Consider the following 14,729-nt stretch of genomic DNA (forward strand, 5'->3'; position numbering starts at 1 on the left):
ACACAAACTCCTCCGAGTCCTTCAGTTGCTTTTATTAGGCAGATTAAGAATGTGAAGAGGGTGTTTAAACAGTTTAAACACAGATGGACTGCTGAGTTTTCCGGTTACTCTGTCCTCTGTCAATACAAATGTCCTCCAGAGCATTTGGTCTGAATATGTTTTTCCTCCTTTTGCTTTCATCTTTATTCCTCTTTCTTACCCACTCCATTTCTCCCTTTTCTCCTTCTTCTTTTCGCTATCCATCCCCTCACTTTGTCCTCATTTTGCTCCCTTTCCCGTCCAGATCATCATCGCTGTAAGCCAGCTGATATCCGATGTGGCGCTGACTGGCAGTTCACGTTTCCAGGAGTCTCTTTCCATCATCAACAACTTTGCAAACAGTGACAAGGCCATGAAGGTATGGTAGAAGTCAACAAAGCTAGTGTAGGAAAAACAGAAAGCCTGACAACAGCTCTGAATCCAGTATAATTGAACTGAGAAAGGATAAAAAACAAGAAAATAAATGATGTGATCTAAAACGATACATTCTGAATAATAATAATCTTTCTATATTAGTCTGCAGTGCGCTATCCAAGCCAAGAGAGGATTCAACCCAAAAATGACAGGGAGCCTATATGTGATCCAAACTTTTGTGTCTGTTTTTTATTTCTCTTCAGCCACCAGATCCCAGTCTAAAATGCTCCCCATTGTGAGATTGAATAAGCAGTATTGAAATACAGCTGATGTGGTTTGTTTAGACTGTAAATATGTTTGAGGTGACGATGACGACTGATAGATTCTCGTACAGGGAGCCATTTAGAGGTTCAGTGGTCTAACTATTTTTGTGTTTGACTGATTTAGATTTTTATACATGTTCATGCGTATTACTGTGGAAAGTATGATGGAGCATCAAAAGGCATGATCTACCAGCTATATCAAATGTCTTAGCTAATTGGAGGATAAACAGTTTTAATTAAAGATCCACTTTGTAAGATTTAGGGGGATCTATTCGCAGAAATGGAATACATTATTCGTAATTATATTTTCATTAGTGTTTAATCACCTGAAACTAAGAATCATTGTGTTTTTGCAACCTTAGAAGGAGCGTTTTACATCTACAGGGTGAGCGGGTATTTTTTAGCGGCCACCAAATGAGAGGGTGAGATGAGGGGTGCTCAGTTGGTTGCAATGTGCAACCTCACCAGTAGATTCCCCTGAAATCCTAGACACTGGACCTTTTGAAAGGACAGTTGTTGACAAACCAAGTTATCCAGATAAGAATGTTGACAATTTACAAATGCAAATATCCCCTGTTCTAAGAGAAATTATGAAAAAAGCACGATAAAGATATATTTTGAGAGACTATTACAATTTGTTGGTAATATTACCACCATTTAATCTGCATAACAAAGAGTTACATCTTTATTATACATGATAAAATATGTACAAAATAAAATATACACTTGAAGCAGTCCAAATTTAGCTTGGGATGCTTTGAGCAAAACCTTTTCACACTGTGACAAGACCACTTAGCTAAAACATCTGGTATTTACTGCAATAAGACGGGTATATGTCGTTTTAACACATGAAATTTAATTTCATAGTCAGAATATGTTTATGACAAGACTTTGTGGTGTGCTAGAATTCTCTAATATAAAGATTTCACAGCATACAGGAGAGCTATTGGCTGCAGCAGGCTCAGATTATCACTAAAAAGTCTCCTGCACTCCCATTGGAGAGAACCTCACCAATCTAACACCCCTCACCACATTCATCATGCTATCAAGTTGTTTAACAGTAATGTAAGTGTGGAAACACAATATAAAACACAGTCACACCACTAACAATACACAAAGTGAGACTTGCACTCGGGGGTCTTTTGCCCCTTTGCATGCTGGGAGGCTTTCCTGCACACCCACCTCTGCAATTAGTGTAATCACTCAGTCTCGACCAATGATAAGAGCGCGGATTATGGTTTGGACTCTCTCTTCCTGTTGTCCTTATTTCACTGTATTGAAGATAACTTGATCTAAGAATAGCAAATCAAACTGCACTTAAGGAATTCAAAAGAGCTGGATGAGAACTAACAGGACCGGTTAGACTTAAAACAACATGTAAACCTGGATCAGTTAAGCCACATTTAAAGGAAAGTGCTCTGTTTTTATTTTTCTAATGGATGTGATCATGTTTTCACAAGTCTGTGTGTGTTCGCTTATCTCTGCATGATGCAGTCCACAGCATTCCCCTCTGAAGTGAAGGGTCTGACCAAGCGGATCCGCACAGTTCTGATGGCCACGGCCCAGATGAGGGAGCATGAGAAGGACCCGGAGATGCTGCTGGACCTCCAGTACAGTCTGGCCCGATCCTACGCCAGCACCCCTGAACTAAGACGGACCTGGCTGGACAGCATGGCCCGAGCACACCTCAAGAACGGAGATCTCTCTGAGGTATCAACAGGAAGACACTTTGTTTGATTTTGTGTCATCTGCCTCCTTTATAGTTTTTTGTTTGTTTATTCTTACATAATGTGAACCAACTGGGCAGACAAGTCCTGGTATTCATGGCCGTTTAGTCTCTTGATTGTGTTTTGATAACTTTGCACACAATCTTATCTTATCACTTACAGCAATAATAAATAATATCTCCAGGCACAAAGCATACTACAATGCTGAGTGACAACGCCACGAGCAAACACCTTGCACAGTGTCTGACCTACGTTCATAAGCAGTCAGTCCTTTTGTCTCTCACAACCCACAAGGTTTCAACAAAGCATTACTCTCTGTATCGCTCCTGGTCCAGTTCAGTACAAAATGCAGCAAAGAGGCCGATGCTTTAATGAATTGAACACATCGAAATATATTCGCTTACAACTTTTACATAGTTGTACTGCTGGGACGTAGGCCACAGGCTGAGTAACACACTTGGAGAGTTATTTTCAGGGTCGTTTTAGTTGTTTAGTTGTTTTTCACCTGTTCTTAATGACTTTATTTGATAGGACAGCTTGAGATGTGACAGGAAGCATTACATTTACATTCAGGGCATTTAGCAGACGCTTTTGTCCAAAGCGACTTACAGTAATTCATACATACATACACTGATGGCAGTGGCTGCCATGCAGGGTGCTGACCAGCACATCAGGAGCAGTTTGGGGTTCAGTATCTTGCCTCTACCCCTGAGCCACAGCCTTGTGGAAGCAGGATAAGAGAGAGGGGGGATGACATGCAGCAGGGGGCCACAGGTCGGACTCGAGCCCTGGGCCGCTGCAGCGAGGAGACAGCCTCTGTACATGGGGTGCACGCTCTACCAACTGAACTACTATGGCGCCCTGTGTTAATACAATGTTTACAATGTTTTGACAATATCAAACATTAAACAGAGAAGTCAGGTCAAGGTTTGTCATTTTATTACTGGTTACTAAGAAATAAACGTTGGCTGTTCCAGCCTGGCTTAGTGTAAACAGTGGAATCTGACATAGAGTTACAGTAACAGTCAGTTTATATATATTTTATAAGTTTATATGATTATAGTATGAACATTTTGTCCAGTCATACTGTTTAGTTAAGATAAATGTTGTGATTTTTGTGTGTTTTGGTTAAGGCAGATTCTCTTGCTCCTCTCCAGAAGAAGGTCAAATGTCAGGACCGATGCAGAGTGATGGTTCTGTTGTCTTACTGTTAACTACAGTTCACGTGCATTTATTTATATAACAAGATTTGTTAAAAGCAAGGCTGAGAGGCCTTTTCACAAACAGGAAACCAAGATGACAACGCAGCAAACCTAACCAATCTATCCCAGGACCTTGACTAATTTTGACATATAATTTTTTGTGAGTGTGTTTAATGTTGTTTTTGATTCAGTCTTATTTTTTTGTTGCTTTTATTTATTAGTTTTATTTGATTTCAATTTCTATTTAGGGCTGCAGGAAAAGGGAAAAAAATGATTGCGATTATTTTGACGGATGTGATTGCGATATTATTTACAATTAGTAAAGAAATGGTCATTTTGATTTTGATATTGCAATGAACCATTGTGCAATTATAATTTCATATTGATTAATTGTGCAGCCCTATTTGTGTTTCATTTTTAAATTTATGCTTTGTTTAATTTTTTTTAATTTAATTTTGTTTGATTTAAAAAAAAAATGTTTTCCTACAGTATTTTATTATTTTCACTCCAGTTTCGTTTTTATCTTAGTTTGCATTATCTTTTATTTATATTACGCAATTGTTTACACAACAAAAGAAAAAAAAAACTAAAGAAAATAAAGAATAACATTTTTTTCCTTCCCTGTAAATTAAAAGAGACTCATAAAACATCTATCCAAACAGAAAAGCAGAACCATCGTACTATCTGTCATTGCAAGTCAAGACAGTTAAATATGCCTATCAATAATAGATAATGGAATAACTGTAGGAATACAACAAACGTTTTTTCCTGCTTCATGCCTACTGTTGTTTCACTAGTGATGCGTTGCCAGTTTGGTTTGTAGGTGTGAACCATCATGCAGTAAATTTACAGTAGTCTCTATTGTTGCAGTCCCTACAATTTAACCTTTGTCTGACTCCATGGCAAGGTTTCCATTTTCACATTTATGTAAAGCTGCATGTTTTCACCTTTGGTGCTTCAGCTGTAGAAACGTTCAATTAATCTGCTGCTGCTTGTTGTGCTCTCCACAGGCGGCCATGTGTTACGTTCATGTAGCTGCGCTGGTTGCAGAATACCTGCACAGGAAAAGTAAGGCTCTCCGCCCTTCTACACACACACACACACACACACACACACACACACACACACACACATCCGCAATGTTATTTCATCCATTTGTGGCTTACACATGTACTGTAATACTAAATAAACATCAAGCGCTTTGTGGTTGGCTCATCAAGAAAAATAATAGTTAGCCAAGGTTGGAGGTAAGAAAAGTCAAACTTCCACTAAAATAGCAGAGTTTAATTTCATTCTTAACCAACACTATGAGGATGTGGCTATGGACAGTATACACAAACATAAAACGCACCTATCACCTGCAGACAGGAAGAATAATATGCACCAGTGATTAAAGGTATACCAGTATATTCACCAACTGTTGTTGGATATAGTGTGCAAAAACTCCACAGACTGAGACAATTAGACCGGCGCAGCGACGTCTAGTAAAAACAAAGGCTCACTTTGGTGTTTTGGTTTCTTCATGGTCCTTTTTATCTGATGCAAAACCTGCCGTCAAACAGCCCTCCAAACAAATGTGAGCTGGTGTTTGTCTTTTCGGAATGTCAACGGAAAATTGTAGTGATTAACAGTTGGCTGGCAGCGCATGCTTATCTCTTAAAAATATGTTTGCCGGTTGCCTCGACAGCAGTACTTATCATGTGATTAGATACACAAAGGCTTCCAAGCATCGTGTAATATTTAATCTTTCACTGTAACACATGCACAGAACAGTTCCGCAAAAAATGAGTCACTTCATAGATTTTCATTGTTCTTAGAGCCAGTTGCTGAGACGCTGCACCTGTAACAAAATGTTTTGCTGCGAAGCAGTGTATTTTTACCCTGTCTTTACTGTTCATTCCCCAGAGTTGTTCCCGAGCGGCCTTGCGGCATTTAAGAAGATTACCATGAATGTCGAAGAAGAAGCTGCCATGAGGGAAGACACAGGAATGCAAGATGTCTATTACACCGAGGTGCGGCCGTCGGCACAGGGTTTGATTTCTTGCCCAAGAGAATAGTCAGTCAATACAGTCACCAAAGCTGGCCTGATGTCTTGTCAGATTCATAGTTTTGTTTTTGCAGTAATTTATCCCATTTCAGATGATTTAATCAAGCAAAGTTTATGTGCAGAACTTGGACTTCTTTTGTGTCTATTTGTCAAAGTAAGGTATCAAAAATATTATAGTTTTGGTAGAGGTACTGTAACTTAGAGGTCAACCGATGAATTGGTTTGGCCGATTTATCCGTGTAGATATTACATTCTACTAACAGTATTGGTGGATCTTGGCTATGATGGTGGCCAATATTTATATGGAATAACGGACTTGGAGGGGAAATAATAGCTAAAAAATTAAAATGGCTCCCACCTACAAAATGATACCCTGTTGATGTTGATGTAAATAAATAAAAATTGATCGATCTGATGACACTCTCATATTGTAAATGTGAAAACCTGCTAAAATCCCTCTGTTATTCCTTCTCTCCCCCTTTTAGGAAGTCTTGGTCGAACACCTCGTGGTGTGTGTGGAAGCACTGTGGAAAGCCGAACGCTATGAGCTCATCACGCACATTGCCAAACTCATCATCCCCATTTATGAGAAGCGTCACGAGTATGAGGTACTGTAGCAACATCTCCACACTCAGATACATATCCTCCATAAAGATGCAGCTACTGTGTGTTGCCTTCTCTTGAGAAATGATTCATATCCGTGTCCTTGTGCTTATGAAGTTCGAGTCATCACATCAGTGTAAGGAATGTAGGAATATTTTTCTAGAAGTACATACGTTTTTGTAAAGTAAATGCGATTAATTTTCCACTCAACATTAAACTCACTGGCTTCTTAGACCTGTTAAAGCGTTAGCCAGCATTTCAAGCTACTGGATTGCAGGGTTCACATAGGTCATGGAAGTTTTTTGAATTTTAGACATGGTTCATTGAAAATGCTTTATTTTTTGGGATTTTGTGCAAGAACTTAACTGCGTCGAATGGCTTAGTAACTAACTTACTTAATGCAATTCAACATTGATCCATGTCTGAAACTATGGGACTGCTTGAAGCACATAAAGCACCTTGTAAAAACATGATGCCAGTTCAGCCGTACAATATTTTTAAGTATGACTTTCTCACCTTTTTGGAATGCAGCTTGGGCTTTCTTACATGCTTTTAATAGCTCTTCCCTCTTGCTCTTACCAGCAACATCAAAGTGGGGTAGGTGGTAGCATCAGTCCACTGGTGCCTTGAGCGTGGCTATAGACACGCTAACATAGTCTCATTCATATCTACAGGCAATTAAGTGTTTGCACACTGTGGCAGGAAACCCACACAGAAAACATGCAAAACTCCTTCCCTTTCCTGGTATCATGAGACAGTGCTTTATTCTGAGCCTTCTCCTGCCAATTGTAAAAAGATTCTTGGAAAACACAAACTGCTCTGCGTGACAACCTCAAGCCAAACTCCTCCTTACCACCTGTTTGCATGCTCACGCCTGTACACATAATTTACTACCTTTACCACATGAAAAAAGGCATGTAATTGTCTTATGTGAAACTGAGGTGGCTGCCAGCGCTCCCTGTGATGCATTGAGCATATTTATTGACACAGAGCTTTGCTCCTTTCCAAAAGTGGTGTACTATGTGGTCATGAAAAAAGGACCAACGTATAAGGATTACAAATGGGCATCACAGCATTATGCCTTAAGTGACAAATCTCTAGTCAAAGTATCAAATAATTGACATACAACATGTTCAAATTTGACACAAGTTTGTTGGACATTACATAACTGAAATGTTTTTGCTTATTTTTGCACACTCTGCCAAGTTCATCCAATAACACAAACAATCTGATGCGGATTTGTCTCATTTTTCCAGAAACTAAGCCGGCTGTACGACACTCTGCACAGAGCCTACAATAAGATCATGGAGGTGATACAATCAGGCCGCAGGCTGCTCGGGACGTACTTTAGGGTGGCCTTTTATGGACAGGTGAGCTCAACAAGGGGTCTTATTTATTTAAGCGTACTACAAGGAACTTTAAAGGACTTTGTCATGAAACAGTCTCAGTTTATGGTGCCTCTGTATGACCTGCGTAAGCAAACGAGACCATCAGCAAGAAGACTGGCTGTTTCTGTACACTAAGTCATAAATTAAAATAGTTTTTTATGGCAGAGCGCTGAGGATGAAATGTGAAGTCTCACAGCCTGAGGAAAGTAGCTGCTCTGTAGTTTACTCGTCATCTTTTGTCAAAAGGATCACCAGAATCACCAAAAAAAATTCTTGTAGCAGCTTTAAGCTGCTGTTACAATGACAGTGCACAGACAGGGAGGGCCCTTTGAAATGTATTTGCATACAGTAGTGTTGGGTGAAACAGAATGTGCGTCGAATGGGTGTTGTTATAAATCACTCTTCATCTCAGGTTGTCAGGTTTTTTATTTGATTGTATCATTATTGTGCTGTCACATCATCACCCTGATAACACGTGAGCAATAGAAAGCCTCCTGAAACATCATAAACTGGCATAGTTCTTGAATCATGAATCTTACCATACATCACAACTAAAAAACTGCATTTCAGGAGGTAAATTTGCCAGACAGCGTTAAAATATGGTAAAGTAGAATAGATATTTAGAAGTGAGGAGAATGGAGTGAACTTGTGTTGATGATAATCTTACTTGTGCAGTGCAGAGATATTCCTTAGGGTAAAAAACAGCTCAAGCTAGCTGTATTTGCATCCGTAGTATCTTAAAAAAGGCTGAATAAGTCTAATCCAGCCATCTTTATAATGATATTGGCACATTTTGTATTGAAAACACAAAAGAAAAACTAACTTTTAAGATGAATTACTGAACTAAATGGGTTCTTGTAATGCAAACTTTTTCCAGCACACTTTAGATGGACCGTCTCTCATTATTTTGTATAACTGAGTGAACATGTATTTTGCACAGGGCTTCTTTGAGGAAGAGGACGGGAAGGAGTACATTTACAAAGAGCCCAAACTCACAGGGCTGTCCGAAATCTCTCAGCGGCTGCTGACACTCTACGGGGAAAAGTTTGGGCCGGAAAACGTCAAGATAATCCAGGACTCAAACAAGGTGTGGTACATAAATAGAGGAAGGAAAAGGTGGGAGGTGTTTGGAATAAATAGTCTTGATGTGTGGTCACTGACCTTGTTATTTTTGTTGAAATGCAGTCAGAAATGCAAGTAAGCCATTTGGCATTGCCACCCCACTGTTGTGTTTACTTAGAAAATATCTTTTGTTCAATATAATGTGGGAAATATTCAGTTTGTTCTCAGTGGAGTCATTGTGAAGTCTCAGTTGACAGATTGCAAATTGACTTCTTTGAATGCTTGATTGTTTTTACCTAAACTTTGTGGTCTGTTGAAGAGTCAGTGGAGGTCAGTGAGGCAGCATGTGTTGAAATAAAGGGAGTGATTTATTACCATGGTGATCTCAGGAAAGTTAAAGTTTCTTTTGGACGTTTTCATTAATCTTCAGCAGTTCACTTTCATGTGATTTAAGCCATACTTACTGCCCAACTCTCACACATGTAGTGCTGTTATATATTAAAGGCCATCGCTTTCCCACAGGTTAACCCCAAAGAGCTGGACCCAAAGTTTGCCTACGTCCAGGTGACGTTTGTCAAGCCGTACTTCGAGGAGAAGGAGGCGCCAGAGAAGAAGACAGACTTTGAGAAGTGCCACAACATCAACCGCTTTGTATTCGAGACACCTTACACGCTGTCGGGCAAAAAACACGGTGGGGTGGAGGAGCAGTGCAAGAGGAGGATTGTGCTCACAAGTATGTGAAACACACTGGTTCACAAAGACTCTGACATTTGCAGTTAATTGTGTCATGTTAGCCTTGCGAAACTATCACACAAGCTCCACCACATAATGCATTGTTCTTTATTATCATGATGACACACCTCACAGAGTCATCAAAGGAAACCTCAGCTGTTTATCTCATCTGTTTGAAGTCACAATTGAAGGGACAGTCAACCAAAAATAAACACTACATATTTTTCCTCCTACCTGTAGTGCTGTTTAACCATCTAGATTGTTTTTGTCTGAGTTGCAGAGTTGAGGTGATATCAGCTGTAGAGATGTCTACCTTCTCTTCAGTGTAATTTAACTTGATGGTACAAGTGTCAGAAACATTAATTGGGAAAACTCAACAGCAATGACTCCTTCCAGAAATCATGACCATGTTACTCAAGGTAATCCACAGACTTTGTTGTGAGCAGTTGAAATTGTAGGAAAAAATAAGCTGTAATATTGGCTAGCTTAAATAAGGTTCTTCCTTCGCGGTGATGCGGAGAGAAAATAGTCCCCACTTGAAACTCCTCAGAAGGTCCATTGATTATCTTGAGTAACCAGGTCATGATTTCTGTAAAGTGACATTACTGAGTTTTTCAAATGTATATGAGCACCACAAGCTGAGTGCCATCGAGTGTCATTATATTCTAGAGAAGGCAAACATCTCCATGGACGATATTGCCAAAACTCTGCGAATCACACCAAAACAATTTAGATGAATAAATATAACAGGTAAGAGGAAAAATATGTATTCTGGATTTTTGGGGTGAAGTGTCCCTTTAATGCACACCTATTGTTCTGTATATATGTGCAGTGCTGGGAAGTGACAGCAAACATTAAAGTGTCATCGACCAGCTCTGAGTGATACTATTCTTCCTTATTAACTGCATACATATGGTTGTCATTGTGGCCATAGAGTTTTTATCAAGAGAGACAATACTTAGCATCTCAATAACACACTAAAGAAAACAAAGATACTTTGGCTGTTTCTGGTGCTGCTCGTTTGCAGTGCCATCAAAGCAAACATTAGGTTGCCACAGAGGCTGCGAAAGCTTTTATAGTGTGCTTGTCATCACATTCGATTGCTTGCTCATGACAAGCAAGCAACCGAGGGATTACCCTGAAGATGACCCTGTAAAGAAGCACAATTCACTTGTGTTTACTTTAGTTTGTCATCTTTGCACGCATGTCTCAGGCTGCTCTCTTGTCCCCAGCTGCCAACACTTTCCCGTATGTGAAGAAGCGCATAGAGGTGGTGGGGGAGAAGCAGGTGGAGCTTAAGCCGGTGGACGTGGCCATAGACGAGATGAAGGCGCGAACGGTCGAGCTGACCAAGCTCTGCTCCAGCCAGGAGGTGGACATGATCCAACTGCAGCTCAAACTGCAGGGCTGCGTCTCTGTGCAGGTAAAGGCTTGAAGTCACTTCAAGACACACCAAAGGGTGTAAACACGTGCTGCATGGTGAATCACTCGCTTTTATTGCATTTTTATAGGTAAAATCTGACTAGACATCAAATTTGTATTTAGAGGAAACATGTCTATAAATGTACAGTTACTTTGCAAAACTGGACTGGGATCACCAGTTGTGTGCCATGCGAAAGTACAAAGCATACCTGCTGATTGGAATCTGTCTGTCTGTGTACTGACTGAGTATAAGAATGCTTATGTTTTGCTGCAGGTGAATGCAGGTCCCATGGCCTACGCTAGAGCATTCCTGGATGACAGCAAATCCAACCAGTCTGGCAACAAGAAAGTAAAAGACCTTAAAGACATTTTCAGGTAACATATGACCTATCTGACTAAGCTGCTTGTTTAGTCTCAATTATTTGTCTTACATTTTTTCTCATAATGTTGTTCAACTTCCTCATTTCTTGTTAACACGTATTGTTAACTATTGCCAACAGTTAATAAGTGATCTCATGAACAGTCATTGAAGGTTGTCACGAAGTTTGTCATTTTATTTTTGATACTTGCAGGCGTTTTGTCCAGGCATGCAGTATTGCTCTGGACATAAATGAACGTCTGATCAAAGAGGACCAGTTTGAGTATCACGAGGGCCTCAAGTCCAATTTCAAAGACATGGTAAAGGAGCTGTCTGACATCATCCACGAGCAGGTAAATGTACTTTTTCACACAGACGCTTAGTTTGCCTTTGATGTGCCGTTGGTCAGACAAGCTGCTGCTGAAATGAAACACGGGCCTCCTGTGAATTCTGCCACCACTAATAGCAAATCCTGTCGTAATCACTTTAAAACCATTGGCACCATTTTGTCTGCATGAAAAACAGAGAGGGCGTGCTGGGTGTGAGGATGGGTGAGTGGAAAGTGTTGTGCTACAGTATGTTGTGGCCAAGGGGCTAATGATCACTGTAAGACGACTGATAAATCTGCCACATGTCATATGTCACAATGCCACATTCAGGTAATTCATATTTTGTAAATTATTTCATTGTCTTCAAAAATAATCAAGACACAATGGCTCATGTTCATAAAGTAAGGGTCAGTTCACTCTGTAATAAAATAATAAAATCTGCAGGATCCCTAACTGTTAGATATTTTTTATAATGTAATCTGAGCACAGTAGGCAGCTTGACCCTTGAAAACAGCCAATTAAAGTGAAACTTTTTTTTGCGAAGGAACCCGAGTCAAACCTTCGCGTAAAAGCATAATTATAACGAAAAAGCCACTTTTAAGATTTACCGTATTTTCGTTTTCGGATCAAAATCGTTTTCAATTGTGTGCTAGGGGCAACATTACGGTAGCATCAAAATCGCTATTTTTAAAACACTAAGAGGACTCGACACAACATGAAACTTTGCTCGTAGTATCACCAGGGTCTCTACACATGAACACCAGCATTGAGAACATTGTTTGTGTACACAGAGTTTACTAAAAAGAAGGTTTTTGAACAACTCACACTAGCAGTAGCTTGCTCCGCTCCTGCCAGTCGAGAAGAATCGATCCCCGAGTGCGACGCTTTAGGAGCTTTCCACCTTTACTCTCCCCCATGTTACGTCGCACTCGGGGATCGACGCTTCTCGACTGGCAGGACGGCCAGTAAAAATAGCAATTTTGATGCTACCATAATGTAGGGCTGCTCGATTATGGAAAAAATCATAATCACGATTATTTTGGTCAATATTGAAATCACGATTATTTAAACGATTATTTTTGAGTTTGGAAACATGATGCATTTATTCAGCATTTCTCTCAAAAAAATACATGAAATGTTCAAATCGAATAATACAAAATGTTCAAATTGAAAATAATGTACAAATATGTATCCAACTGTTCTGCAATTTCTATAAAACATTTAATGAATAAAATAAATATAAATATACGATAGGGTGCATATCTTTAGCTAAAAAGTATCCAATGGCAGCTGTTATTTTCTTGTGCCTGTCCGGATTTGACAGATAAGGAGTCGCATTATACAGTGTGTCTGAGATCGATGTCTGACGCGCAGTATTGGCGAACCAAACCAGGGTGAACAGATAAGCCGGCGGCGCGGAGCGGGGGTGTGATGATCCGATGGTGTTCACTGTGTGATAACTATACAGGTCCATCACTCAACAAAATAGAGAAATGTCCCACAAAGCAACGTTACAGGACCAAACAACAGTAATGTAGTAACTGGTCGTGTTTTTGGCAACCTATATGAGGAGTGTCTGTCCGACCAACTCTTCGTCACATTTCTGCCCGAAAAACAGCGTCTGTCCCCGGCAAAAAACTTAAACTCACCAAGTGTTTGTCGCGGTGATTCAGACCTCCACCAAGACTTCAGTGAACTTTCCCCCAGAAAACAGCATCCCTCCCCGCGAGTGACAGAGTCAGACAGCATCCTGTTGACTGATGGCGATTATGTAATTTAGTTGAGTGAGTGCCAGTCAGCAGGGCTAGGTTGAATGCTTTCGGGCAGGGACTGAATTGCGCATGCGCGTCTCTTTCAGAAAATCTCTAGGTTTACTGTACAACGAAAAATGCCAAATAAATCGTTTCAATTCGATTATATTAGTTTGGAGATCGTTTGACCCAAAAAACGGAATCACGATCAAAATTAGATTAATTGCACAGCCCTACCGTAATGTTGCCCCTAGCATGCAATTGAAAATGATTTTGACCCGAAAACAAAAGTACGGTAAATCTTAAAAGTGGCTTTTTCGTCGTAATTATTCTTTTACACGAAGGTTTGACTTGGTTCCTTCACAAAACAAGCCTAGGTTGCATTTTGGTGAGAGTTTCAAAGGGAACGTGGGATCCAAGTACCATTTAGCCTTTTTACAGCACAATCAGTGAAAACTTTACGATTAACTTTCAGTTTCGTACCGCAAAGAGAAAAAGCTCTGGCACCCCTGCTCTCGTATCTTACCCTGCAGATAGTTTTGGTTTTGTGTGCTGGTTTTGACATATCTTTGTTTGCGCTTTATTGTATACAACATAGTTTGATATGAACATAATGACATTTAGAACATTGAACAGCAACATGAATGGCCTTTTTGTCAGGATAATGCTTAGACCTCACTTTAAAATTGTTTTCATTAGAGCCTTTTGCTACTTAAGAAATAGTCTCCATGACAACTGCTCACAGTTTGTTCTTTTGATTATCCAGGTTAAGGGGAACACTAATCCTTCAGTGCTGTAGGCTCCACGGACAAAGCTCTATCAACCTCTGTAATGCTGTGGTTTTGGGCAGAGAAGATAGTAGATATTGTTAAGTTAAGGGATAAATATATCTTTTCATAATATGGTTGAACTCTTTGAGCAGAAGTTACTATAGTGACAGTACCAACTACTGTTTCTGCATTATAGTCGGCCTGGCTCTATGTAAAAGATATGTTAATGAGATTATTGTCCACTGTGAGCTGGGTGGGGAATCGCACATAAACTGAGCCAAATCAAACAATGAACTATACATATGACAAACATTGTTAGAACAATCAAATTAGAACATTGTCGCCAGGTTTTCTGTTTTTCACATCTTCTTTATATGTGAGTCTATTATTTTATTGTACCCATAATTACCTCGAGCAGCAGCAAAGTTAAAGTTCATGCCTAGTACAATGCAAATGATCAGAAAGGGGACGTGAGGCTGTAAAAGGCAACAAGAAGAAAACCTGAGTGGTTCACTTTCATGGGCGAGAATACAACTGGCACATTATCACTCTATGAACCCCGCTGGTTACGTTTCATTAATAAATTCCTTGGCCTTGTCTACAAATGTTTTCAATAACTTTC

At 39.8% G+C, this 14,729-nt stretch overlaps 1 protein-coding gene across 2 annotated transcripts in view; it reads left to right on the plus strand.

The window, feature by feature from the left end:
* The window catches only part of dock11 (dedicator of cytokinesis 11), a 69,026-nt gene that overhangs the window by 49,744 nt on the left and 4,553 nt on the right, over positions 1–14,729 (plus strand). For both annotated transcript variants that reach the window (XM_084344562.1, XM_084344563.1), the window contains 11 exons: positions 284–397; positions 2,211–2,426; positions 4,656–4,713; positions 5,551–5,657; positions 6,178–6,300; positions 7,552–7,665; positions 8,624–8,770; positions 9,268–9,478; positions 10,710–10,900; positions 11,174–11,274; positions 11,472–11,610. In XM_084344562.1, the coding sequence (XP_084200688.1) occupies positions 284–397; positions 2,211–2,426; positions 4,656–4,713; positions 5,551–5,657; positions 6,178–6,300; positions 7,552–7,665; positions 8,624–8,770; positions 9,268–9,478; positions 10,710–10,900; positions 11,174–11,274; positions 11,472–11,610 (1,521 nt within the window). The remainder of the gene's footprint in view (positions 1–283; positions 398–2,210; positions 2,427–4,655; positions 4,714–5,550; positions 5,658–6,177; positions 6,301–7,551; positions 7,666–8,623; positions 8,771–9,267; positions 9,479–10,709; positions 10,901–11,173; positions 11,275–11,471; positions 11,611–14,729) is intronic.

Source organism: Pagrus pagrus (assembly GCF_965226575.1).
Source record: "Pagrus pagrus genome assembly, chromosome: 22".
NCBI classification, from domain to species: Eukaryota; Metazoa; Chordata; class Actinopteri; order Spariformes; family Sparidae; genus Pagrus; species Pagrus pagrus.